Here is a 12,719-nt window from a genome sequence, read left to right as displayed (position 1 = left end):
CAACACCACACCGGATCTAGCTAGACCGGAAACAAAACAACAGGCACGCCACACACCTGTTTGGCTTGCGAGCCGGCTAAAGAGTAGTAGCAGAGCCTGTTTACGGATATTAGACATTCTCTGGTAGTAGGCTAACGTTACGTTTTGAGTGGATGGCGAGCGCGAGATGCCGAAATGGATGCCAATAAGATTCTTAATGGAAAGTTTACTTTTAAAAAGTTGCCAAATGGTTCTATTGACAAGACCAGCGATCTGTGTGTTTTGTCGTTGTAAACTGAGCTATCATCGCAGCACGTCCAGTCTGAAATACCACTTGATGGCCAAGCACACAGCTGATGCGAATTCTCCGCCCCCTCGTCAAAGCCAGGCGATTGCAATGTTGTTTTCAATAAAAAAATATTTGCACAAAGCAATCCGAACCACTTTTCTATGTTGATAAGAGCATTACAATTTGAAAAAAGAATGGGACAAAAAGAAATCAGGGACATTTAGAATAGATAAAAATGTGCGATTAATTGTGATTAATCGCGAGTTAACTATGACATTAATGCGATTAATCGCGATTAAATATTTTAATCGTTTGACAGCACTAATATATACATATAGATATCAATGTTTCAGGATTTGTATAACCTTTTACTATTGCATACAAAATCGGAAATGCAATACCAACAAGATCAGCTTTTGTTAAAGTGTTTCTTTGCCTTCACTATCAATGTTTAAGGATTTTGAGACCTTTTTACCGTGGCATACAAAATTGGAAATCCAATACCATCAAGATCCACAAGGCCTTTGCTAGAGACTAAGGAATGAGTGGGGGCTTGGTCAGCCCACTCTCTCTTGCAATGTTGCGTGTGCGTCTTGTCAAGCCCGTGCGTGTGTCAAGGGAAGGCTGAGTGTGTGGGGATTTGGAGCACGCGGGGGCAGGAGGAGGGGAGAGAGGATTTAGCAAAAAAGCTCTAGAAATTAGCCAAGCATGTATATTTAAAATATTCACTAAAAATCTACTTTTCATCTTACATTCAACTTTTTTTCAGATTTGAATACTAAACATTCTCAAGAGTCTTCATATGAACTAGTGATAGTATCAGAGTATCCGTTTTAGACCGGTGGATGTTTAAAGCATTATTTATATATATAAATTCGATTTGCTTTACATCAGTCATTTTTTAAGATATTAAGTCAATTTTTCACATGGTAACATGATGTAGTTAGCCTGACGTTGTCATACTCATAATTCTAGTCAGAATATGAGTCTGAGAACTCTCCGTTGCGCTTTGACTACGGGGCGTGTTTCAAACGAGCCTGGAAAACAAATGCCTCTTCGCTCAATTGGATAGACCTACAACCAATCAGAGCAACGTAATATGTTGTTTGTTCAAAACGAATTCAACTTAAGCGCTCTTTTGTGACGTGGGTGATTACGTTACTGTTGATCATCTGTCCATTATCGTATAAAGCCCCGCCCTGGCAATTTCATTGGTACGCCCAGATTCTGGTTCTCTGTAGTTGTTCCCCAATACGAGACCCTCCAGACCCAACTGGCAGCCAGGCTATGATGTAGTGTCTTCCACCGATATACCAACTTTGGTTCTGATATCTCAAATATTTGCTGAGATTTGATCCAATTTCCTGTTTGGTTGCTTTGTTGCCGAATTTGATCGGCTGTACCGGACAAACGGTTGTGAGGATCAAAATTATTTTCGATAACTTTTGTGAGGCTTGGTCTGAAAATCATCTCTGATCATTTTGAAGAAGATTTGACAAAAATTGTAGGAGGAGTAGGATTTCAAATGTTTTTAATAAAACCTGAAATAGCGGAAAATCTATATAACCGGAAATTGACGCCATGGTGTGCGTTGAACTCGTCTTGATCCAGGGAATCCAATGGTACCTCGTCTTGATCCAGGGAATCCAATGGTACCTCATTTTTGAAAATGGGTCATACGGTTCAAAAGTTGCGTGTGTAAACACAAGTCCAACTTTGACCCATTGGTGGCGCTAGAGTGGTCTAATGGGAGACATGAAACTTGGCGTAGGTATATAAGGAACTGTCCTTAATGAGTGTGCCAAATTTCACAAAAGGTTATCGAAGGGTTCTAGGGGCTGCCATTGACTTCCATGGTACTAGAATAATAATAATACTAAATATAACTGCAAGCAGTAATGGCGGATTCCTCCAAACATTGACGAACCAGAGGGTATCGAGTACACGCAGCAAGTTTGGTGTGAATCTATCAAAGATTTGCTGAAATACGACCCAACTTCCTGTTTGCTGGCTTAATGGCACATTTTGATTGCCTGTAGGGGGCAAACGGTTTCGAAAATAAAAAAAACCATGTGAAGCATGGTCTGAAGATTTTATCTGCCAAATTTGGTGAAGATTGGACAACATTTGTAGGAGGAGTAGAGAAAAAACGTTTTTCAATGAATTCAAAATGGCGGCAGCATCAATTCGGCTATTATCACAAATTATTATGAGTCACACACGGGATGTCCCAAGATATCATGAGACAAAGGAATCACTTAATAAAGGCAAACAAATCAATAGTTATTGGCCAAAACACATTTTTGCTTCCAGCGGCCACGCCCAGTGATCACATGACACCAAATTATGTGGACATCCTCAGAATAGAGTTCTGAGTCATCATACCAAGTTTGGTGTTGACATCTCAAAGATTTGCAGAGATTTTATCCAATTTCCTGTTTGGTTGCTTTGTTACCGATTTTGATTGGCTGTAGCGGACAAACGGTTTGAAAATCCAATATAAACGTAATGCCTGAGTGAGAGTTGCTCTGAAGATGATGTATGCCAATTCTGGGGAAGATTGAAATAAAATTGTAGGAGGAGTAGGCTTTCAAAGGTTTTTGATAAAACCGGAAATAGCGGAAAATCTATAAAACCGGAAATTGACGCCAGGGTGTGCGTCAAAAAGTTACATGTGTAAACACAAGTCCAACTTTGACCCGTTGGTGGCGCTAGAGTGGTCTAATGGGAGACATGAAACTTGGTGTAACTGTAGAAGTGACTGTCCTTAATGAGTGTGCCAAATTTCACAAAAAGTTACCATATGGTTCTAGGGGCTGCCATTGACTTCCATGGTACAAGAATAAATAAAAAATCCTCCTTACGGAGGAATCCTAATAAAAAAAGAATACAACTAACAATAACAATAGGTTTCCTTCTAACGGAGGAATCCTAACAATAACAATAGGTTTCCTCCTGACGGAGGAATACTAATAATACTAACAATAACAATAGGTTTCCTCCTGATGGAGGAATCCTAATAATACCAACAATTACAATAGGGTCCTCCTGACGGAGGAACCCTAATAAAAATGAGATTAACTAAAATAGAATATTTAGCAGCAAATACAACAGTTTAAATCAGTTACCACAACAAGAGCAACAAGTCTCTAAGCAAGAGTCATTGTGATCTTTGAGGAGACTAGCATTGGGTTTAGCTAACCCTTCCTAAGTACCGTTGTACTCCTGCAACAAGTGCGTTTTGCGTCTGTGTCTCTGATGGAGGTGGGGAGCTGTATATGGTATAAACTACAGTAACCAGGACCGACCCTAGGATTTTGAAGGCCCTAAACAAAAATAGGTTGTGGGGCCCTTTTGACTGGCAAAAAAATATTATTACATATTTCTGGTTTGTTTATTGGGTTGTGCCGGCCCTGATAGTAACCATGTCAAATGGTTAAACAGATCCACAATAATGGATGGAAATTTTAATTGTGTGTGTGTATATATATATCTGTGAATGTGTTATAGGAACTCAGCATACAGTCAATTCTGGACTGTTGATATTCATAGTAATGTGTAACCAGTGTGTCTCTACATTATTTTGGTGTCAGCAGAAACAAACTTAGAATGTGAAACAGGGTCAGTGTGTTTTAAACCCACATGATCATCCTTTTATAGCCAGAACCGGTGAAGAGAGTATTTACAGTGAGTGCACAGGGGGTTACATAAATCTTCACACCATTGTCAAACAATGTAACTCCTTACTCCTAGCACCCCCCCCCCCCACACACACACACACACACACACAGACAGAGCTCTGATCTTTATCAGACTAAACATGACTTCATTGTTCCCAACAAACTAAATAATATCAGATCCACACATAAAGAGATAGTTAGAGAGTTAGCTATTCTACAGAAACACCATGCTGCTTCCAAAAAGTATTTTTTCATGAAGTACTAGCAGGAAAAAATATGGTCTCTGCTCCCTGTCCTAGTCATGAGTGGATTACCTGACAACAATAGGGCCCACATATAGGGAGAGAGCATTATAAAGAAAAGTCCAAATTAATTACTGAGTGTCAGCACTTTCTGCCTTATCTTTTCACCAGCTGTGTCTGTCACTTTTTCTCTGTTTCTCACTATCCTTTTTGCTTTATTCAGTCATTAAGGTTCATGGTTATTTGTCCACCATAATTCAATACTATCACCCACAGAAAGTGCCTGCCTGCCTGCCTGCCTGCCTGCCTGCCTGCCTGCCTGCCTGCCTGCCTGCCTGCCTGCCTGCCTGCCTGCCTGCCTGCCTGCCTGCCTGCCTGCCTGCCTGCCTGCCTGCCTGCCTGCCTGCCTGCCTGCCTGCCTGCCTGCCTGCCTGCCTGCCTGCCTGCCTGCCTGCCTGCCTGCCTGCCTGCCTGCCTGCCTGCCTGCCTGCCTGCCTGCCTGCCTGCCTGCCTGCCTGCCTGCCTGCCTGCCTGCCTGCCTGCCTGCCTGCCTGCCTGCCTGCCTGCCTGCCTGCCTGCCTGCCTGCCTGCCTGCCTGCCTGCCTGCCTGCCTGCCTGCCTGCCTGCCTGCCTGCCTGCCTGCCTGCCTGCCTGCCTGCCTGCCTGCCTGCCTGCCTGCCTGCCTGCCTGCCTGCCTGCCTGCCTGCCTGCCTGCCTGCCTGCCTGCCTGCCTGCCTGCCTGCCTGCCTGCCTGCCTGCCTGCCTGCCTGCCTGCCTGCCTGCCTGCCTGCCTGCCTGCCTGCCTGCCTGCCTGCCTGCCTGCCTGCCTGCCTGCCTGCCTGCCTGCCTGCCTGCCTGCCTGCCTGCCTGCCTGCCTGCCTGCCTGCCTGCCTGCCTGCCTGCCTGCCTGCCTGCCTGCCTGCCTGCCTGCCTGCCTGCCTGCCTGCCTGCCTGCCTGCCTGCCTGCCTGCCTGCCTGCCTGCCTGCCTGCCTGCCTGCCTGCCTGCCTGCCTGCCTGCCTGCCTGCCTGCCTGCCTGCCTGCCTGCCTGCCTGCCTGCCTGCCTGCCTGCCTGCCTGCCTGCCTGCCTGCCTGCCTGCCTGCCTGCCTGCCTGCCTGCCTGCCTGCCTGCCTGCCTGCCTGCCTGCCTGCCTGCCTGCCTGCCTGCCTGCCTGCCTGCCTGCCTGCCTGCCTGCCTGCCTGCCTGCCTGCCTGCCTGCCTGCCTGCCTGCCTGCCTGCCTGCCTGCCTGCCTGCCTGCCTGCCTGCCTGCCTGCCTGCCTGCCTGCCTGCCTGCTTCCATTATTATGTCACTCTGGGGAGAGAAAGAGAGGGAAGGAGAGAAAAGATGGGAGGAGGAGGGACCTGTGTCTGTTTTCTGTCTTTTTAAGTTATTTTGTCAGCAAACAGAGGTAAAAAGGGCTAGTAAAGCCAAGTTTAGCTCTTCGGGTGGTGACTCATCAATGTATGTATGTGTGTGTGTGGTTTCAGACTATCATTAATGTTTCTGTAATCAATGTGCGTGTGTGTGTTTCAACCTGAGACTATGATTCTGGTTGCAGTTCATTGTGTGTGTGTTCTTTGTGTGCATATTGACAGGTTAATAAAGGGACCCAGAGTTTTAATTGAAAAGGTGATTAAAGGGGGTTTGCCTTATTCACTTGTCTCTCCTCCGCCTCCCAGAGTGAAAACATAGGTAGTCATGGTAACGGCCAGTGCAGGGTAAATGAACTTTGAAAGGTGCTGAGATGAGAATGTATTTTGCTGCATCTCGTTTCATCTGAGAAAAATCGCATTGTTCTTTCATCGTTTTTCATATTTTCTGGCTCCATAGGATTAAATCCATGATTTGTCAATAACTCTCTCTTTGATTTTGTTGTAGAAATGTTGGTCATATGCATATATGTATGTGTATGAAATCTATAATCTTCTATGTTCATTGGTAAGAGACAGGAAGTCTGGGTGACCTGAAAGAGTTCTTGTCACCTGGGGGGAAGAGACAGTTGGTCTAAGGACAATGTGGGTTTGGTTGTATTGTTCTTGTCACCTGTGGTGAGATAGATAAATGGATCAAGCTGCCCTGACTCTTCCGGTTTCATAGGTGATGTTAATTAAGTTCTTGTTGACTGGCCAACCCCTGTGGCTTTATTATCTACTGCTCTGGAGAGAGCTGTGACAACAAAGAACGTTGGGACTCTTGGTGGAAATGTATTGTTTTAAGCTGTCACTAAGTTGAGTTAGCCAATCACAGAGTTTGCTACATTGATTGATTGACCTTACAAAATGCCATTGATCTAAAGTTTATATAAGGTTGAACATGTGTGATAGTCGCTATCACTCTTACGAACGATCTGTGTAGATGGCACCTCCTTCGTTAATGACTGATCACAAAGTACTTTGTTTAATCATATGAAATTGTATAGTCTTAATAAATTAAATTGCAACCGCCATCTTCGACTATTCATATCTACACAGACCAGCTAGAATTTTCTACCACAATTTTGGTTGTCGATTCATTAATTTCTAGAAAAATCTGTTCTATCCTGATTTGTTTTGTTTCACTAGGGCTGTGTTTAATCACTCTGACAACCTCTTCTTGTTATTGGCTGGTCTCCGGGTGACTGTATTGCCTAAACTGCACTGCTTTATCTTCATACACACATGCAGAAGGCAGTAAGGAACTTAACCATGTTACTTGTATGTAAGAATGTGTAACTGGAATTAATCTGGAATGGCTGTCAAGTCTCCTCTAGAGCAGTGTTTCTCAACTGATAGGTCATGTGGAGAGGGTTGCGGACATGTGCTTTGGCTCCATCAACATTAGTTAGCCAGAAATACAGTTAGCCAGCCACAGGGATGCAAACACATGTATGGTCAAAAAGGAGAGAGGTAATTGCAGCCCTTGCCCCGTAGCAAATATCCATATACTTACATTGCCACCAACCCCCTGACATCCCTGGCCCACCCTTATATGCACATAGAGTAAAATTACATTCTGAAGATCAAAATACACCAACACTAATTTGTATTATTCAATTTCCTTTTTTATTCAGAGACAAATTTATTAAATTATCTAGCACTTCTTCTGGTTTTACTCCTTTTTCCTCTTCTTCCTGGCCACCTCTAAGGGCACTAAATGTTGATGATCCTAGCCAACTCCTCGAACAGCCTGGGAATGGCCCCTCACCACAAGATCAATGGAGGACAAGGCCTGTAGGTTCTTACTTTTGAGAGGTAGTTTGTTCTACTTGCCACAAGCTGTGTATGCCTTGGTCCCCTTCCTAATAAAATCCATGACAGTAGGAGATTTCTTTAAGACTGCAAGGGAAGCTCGGCTTCCCCTAAAACAGGGGTACTCAATTAAATACTAAAAAGGTCCACTCATCAAATTTCCATTCAGTCCAGGGTCCGGAACGGACCTTGGTTTATTTTTCTGGCCCTTACCTCTCCCATTGACTCCTATTCAAAATTGACTTAGGTTTAGGAGGGCACAGTGCCCGTGCTCCTGGGCATCTTTCTCCCATACACCAGAGTTCTGGTGTATGGGAGAGTAAGTGTCTGGGGGGTAAGTGTCTATGCTTTGTGTCATAGTGACATTTCACGTTAGCTCAACCACCTTTGACAAGGGCAGTCGTCTCATTGCAGATTAAACACATCGGTTTTGTGCTCCCCACCGGCAACACAAATGCGTACTTGTCAGTCCATTCTGTCTGAAATTTGTGATTTCCGGAATCAACTTTTCGCTGGTTTTTGTCAAGCCATGATTTTTCAAAGGAAGAAACAGGTAGGCTTGCTACCGTTAGCAAATCGATTAGCCTGCGTTGTTGCGAATGACACACACAACCTGTGTTACCCACAGAGGTTGCAGCCAATGTTGAGTGAGTGAGTTCTCATGGTGATTACGGTTATTATAGCTCCTGATTGGAGCTTTAGATTGGACACGGAAGATATAAACAACATCTAGTAGGAAAAAAATATAAGCAATAGCACAAAATCACGCGCCAATGAATTGCATCTAGGTATTGCGGTCTTATTTGCTTATTTCCTATTTACTTGTTTGGTGGAGGCAATCCAGAATTACTGTTGGTGCAATTATAATCAGAAACCCCCCCCCCCCCCCTTTAAAAAAACCTGTTCTGATCTCACCGATTCACACAAGTCACCCAAACTGACGTGAAAAAAGCGGGAGGCGCCGAAAAGCGCGCTGTTTGCATCCCTGCAGCCAACCAATCAGCCGGTCAAATCAGCCAGCCAGCCCTACAGTCCACCTCACCTGTGCCGGTGAGTACAGCTTGCGGTTGCCGGGGTGTTCTTGTGGTCTTGGGTGCGTGGTTGCCACATGTCGTATGCTCATCCCAGAACACCCCACAACACCCTTCTCCCCCCCTCCTCCTCCGCCTTTCTCCACTCCTGTACAGACAATCCCCGCCCCTCCTAGGCCCCCCAGTCCGCCCATACAGCAGAGGGTCCCCTGGGCCAACTCCATCTCGATCTCGGCGTCCATCTCCGCCTCCTCCTTGGCCTCCTTGTTGGAGTCATCCAGGTGCTTCATCAGCACGGCCACCACCACGTTGATGAGCACGAACTGGGCAGTGAGGACAAAGGAGACGAAGTACATGGGGGAGATGAACTGCAGGCTGGGGTTGCAGGAGAAGTCCACCCTGTGGTCTGGAGGGCACTCCCTCAGCGTGTCCTGGGGGAGAAAGGACAGGTCAGTCCAGCTGGATCCACATGTCACATCCCAGCCATTGGTACACAGTTATACGTTTATCTTAGGGAGGACTTTTGTGCACACTATGCCTGTTTTCTTTTGCATTCCTCACCATTTTTTCCACTGTTTCCATGCGTTTCTGTGCTGCGCAATTATGGGATGTAATCAGTGTCAGGGTAGCTGCACACAATGCGTTCACAGCAACATTCATGGTTGAATTACACGTGGGATACTCTGGCGAGTTTTAGAAAGCGTGGAATGAATAATACATCTTGCAGTTTGATAGGAAATTTGGTGTACGTATAAACAGGCGTAATTTGTGCATATTACTTTTGATAAGGTGTGCATGCATGTGTGTTTAAGATTTAGGACTGTCCCTGCCACACTCTATCACAGTCCTGCCCCCCACATCTCTCTCTCATCCGTAGAAAAAAGTCTTAAAGATCCTGTAAAGTAAATCCATCTAAGTACTTTATATACGTGTGAAATGAGTTCCTGAAAGCATGTGCAAAGCGCTAAAACTTTGTCGCACTGAAATATGGAGTTAGACCGAAGAACAGTTTCTCTTCCGTTTTCAGATCAAGTTTTAATGGGCGGAGCCAAAAAATGCCCTATCTACGTCATTTCGCCCCATCTACGTCAGATCACTGAATGGCTCCTCCTGCTGTACTGTTATTGTAGCTTAAATCAGCTAGCTAGCTAGCTTCAGGATTTCTCGCAACTGCATCTTCCCTGGATGCAAGAACTCCAGCTGTGCTGCCATGCCAAGTTCCCTGTTGTTAATGAAAGGAAAAATGGGTGGATAGCCACGCTCATGGAAAGCGGACAGTTTTAACATGGACCAGAGACAGACGGGGTTCATCACCACACGGCTTCACTTGAAGCGCGGAGCCGTACCGAGCATCATCCCCCGGCCGTTCTTGATGATATTGATGATGATGGTATTTTGGTGAAATGGTAGCTAATGTGCTAAGTAGTTGGAGAGCTCACTGTCTGCTGTCTCTGCTTGCTGTACATGTTTACTCCTGTGTTACAGGTAAGGGGAATATTTCAATTATATGCATCTGTATGTTTCACTCATTAAACAAATACATTCTAATTCTATACTGTTTTGTTCGGCTTGACGTAGCGTCCATTATCTGGGTCGTAAGTAGCTTACTTAAGAGAGGAGGCGCCTTCCATTGAGGGGGCCGAGTTTCAGCTCCTTCAGGTAACACGCCCCCCAGTCTTGAACAGAAAAGACTGCTAATTTTCTTACGATTTCAAAGCCTAATTTAACATACTGTTTTTTTTTTCATTCAAATTTGGATGGGTAGTTAATAACACATTATTCTGTGGTGTGGTGAACTTGAAACTCGTTTCCACTCTACAGGATCTTTAACAGATGCAGAGTGCTGAGCACACACTTTTGTTGTTAAGTTGTGCTCCAGTTTAAGAGTATAGTAATTAATTTAACAATTTAATATAATAACCTTTTCAGATCAGAATCAGAATAAAGTTTATTCGCCGAGGAATTTACTTTGGTGGGTAGGTGCATTTGTCACAGATGCCAGTTAGCCCGCCTATGTTGTCTGCTATTTTTGTAGTACATTTTAGTTGGATTTGATTATGGATTTGAGATGTTTTTGTTAGCTGTGGTGATTTCATATTGTTTGCTCAGGGTTCTTGCAGGTTTTAGTAAGTCAAATTTAAGACCTTTTTCAGACATTTTAAGACCATAAAGATTGAAATTTAAGACTTACACAACGCATTACCCAAAAAAGATTGAAATCAAAAGACATTCTGAAAAGAACATGTAATTTCTATGAATGAAATTAATAAAAAAAAAAAAAAGCATTCATTTAATTTACAGATAAAGCAATCACATTAGTAACCAAATTGAATATTTTTGGGGAAAAGTTTGCAGCGAGCCTCGTACCTGGAGCTGGGTACTGCTTGTAACCAACAGCGGAAATCGCTGTGATCTAGCCATAGGTGCGTTTGACTTCATGCAGTGCCGGCATCGTCTGCAGCCGGCTGCGGCGCTGCATAAAGTCAGTCCATGTCGATCACAACTCATGTCTCGTTGAAAGTACACTTTCCCATTTTCCACACGTAGTCGAATTTTAACAAACTCTGAGGAAGCGCAAACGTATTTCGCATGCAGGTATTGCAGTTATCATGGGATTTGTAGTTTAATCACTGCGTACATACCAACACCAATAGGCTATCCTCCAGAAAGAAATACAACAAACCAAACCAACGTTCTGAGGGCAGCGTTCTGCTGGTTTTGTTTGTAGCAAAGACTCGCTTTGTAGGCTACGACTCAATACTTTTTGCTACCTTGTAATAACTTTCTGCAGCCGCGTTTCTGGAAATTAACGAGGGTAAAACCTTTTTAAGACCGGACTAAATGGAATTTAAGACCTCGGATGAAAATATGGACGTTTTTAAGACGTTTTAAGGCCTTATATTTAAAGTTCAGAATTTAAGACTTTTTTAAGACCCCGCGGGAACCCTGTTTCTGTGGTATCATTTGTGTGTTCTTGTATTATGATATAATGCAGTGTTTGGAGACAACAAGGATGGGGGGAGCAAACTCCCCAGCTGACAGTGACGCAGCCCAACACTCAATTACTACTTCCACTGATTAGTTGGCCAATAGCAGGGGCTCCTTTAAAAAGGAACGGGGACTAAATGGAAGGGGAAGGGCTTCATTTGAAAAATGATGCGTTTATTGATCGGACAAAGGGACCAGCCGGATTCTGATGCCCGCAATTAGACTCCTGGGTCACAACTAGGGATGCACCGAATCCAGGATTCGGTTTCGGATTTGGACAAATATTGGGCTTTTTGACGGGGTTTCTGTTTTGGCCGAACCTTAGAATTTTTTTGCACCGAACCGAACCCTACACGCGCTACACTGGTTGACGTAATGATGTCGCCGTTGATTACGGGAAGGTATTTGCGTACGTGGACCGTTCAATGCATTAGGCTGAGAGAAAGTGAAAATGGAACTTGTGAGCAGAAGTGTTGTTTAGCAGTACTTTCGGTAAAAACAAGAAGATTCAAGTCGAGCTATATGTTCAATTTGCAATGCTGATTCGTCTCATGGTGCCAAGGACCCTAAACAATACACAACATCTCCGCTGTTAAAACATGTGCGTATGAAACATCCGAAAGAAATTCAAGAAATCTAAAAAGCTAATATTTTGGATATTGATTGGATCTTGAGATAGGCAAAATAGTTTTTCCCACTTATCTTCCTGGCATAATGTTGACTATTCATTTTTTTTTTACAGTTAAAATGAAATAAAATGAAAAATACACTGTGAACGTTGTTTACTTCATTAATGTGTTTACTGTGTGAATAGACTGAGGATGGGAGTAGGATTCGGTTTCGGTTTTGGCTGAATCTTAACCAGGGGATTCGGTATTTGGCCAAACCCCAAAAATCTGGATTCGGTGCATTCCTAGTCACAAACGTGGCTTGGCTGTCCAACGAACCTACTGCATCCAGAATCGATCGGAAGAAGGGACTAGCCAGATTCCACTGCCCGCAACTAGGCCCAGGAGGAGGTGAACCTACTGCATCCAGAATCCGGGATATCTACGGCTCGACTGCTGACGCCTAACCCCAGGGACACTACTGCGATCTGCTGCGAAGCGCCTGGAAGTGCCGCCTTTTTTCTTTTGTCGCCCATGTTATCAAATGAGACTGACCACACTGGCCGCAAAGCGCCGCGATTGACAGCGATCTGCAGCCATTGTTTCGGCAGCTGTTCTGTTTTTTTCATGTGGTTACTGTAGTAGTTTTCATGCAAACTACTGTAGCACAGGA

General features: G+C 44.4%; 1 protein-coding gene across 1 annotated transcript in view; it reads right to left on the bottom strand.

The window, feature by feature from the left end:
* cacna1ia (calcium voltage-gated channel subunit alpha1 Ia) overlaps nucleotides 1-12,719 on the bottom strand; it is a 442,500-nt gene that overhangs the window by 27,358 nt on the left and 402,423 nt on the right. The window contains 1 exon segment of the mRNA XM_084676906.1: nucleotides 8,462-8,881. Coding sequence (XP_084533032.1) covers nucleotides 8,462-8,881 — 420 coding nt within the window.

The sequence above is a fragment of the Hypomesus nipponensis genome, chromosome 17, assembly GCF_054491055.1.
Source record: "Hypomesus nipponensis isolate SF chromosome 17, ASM5449105v1, whole genome shotgun sequence".
NCBI classification, from domain to species: Eukaryota; Metazoa; Chordata; class Actinopteri; order Osmeriformes; family Osmeridae; genus Hypomesus; species Hypomesus nipponensis.
The sequence above is the reverse complement of the archived record's forward strand: the minus strand, read 5'-3'. Positions and strand labels throughout refer to the sequence as shown.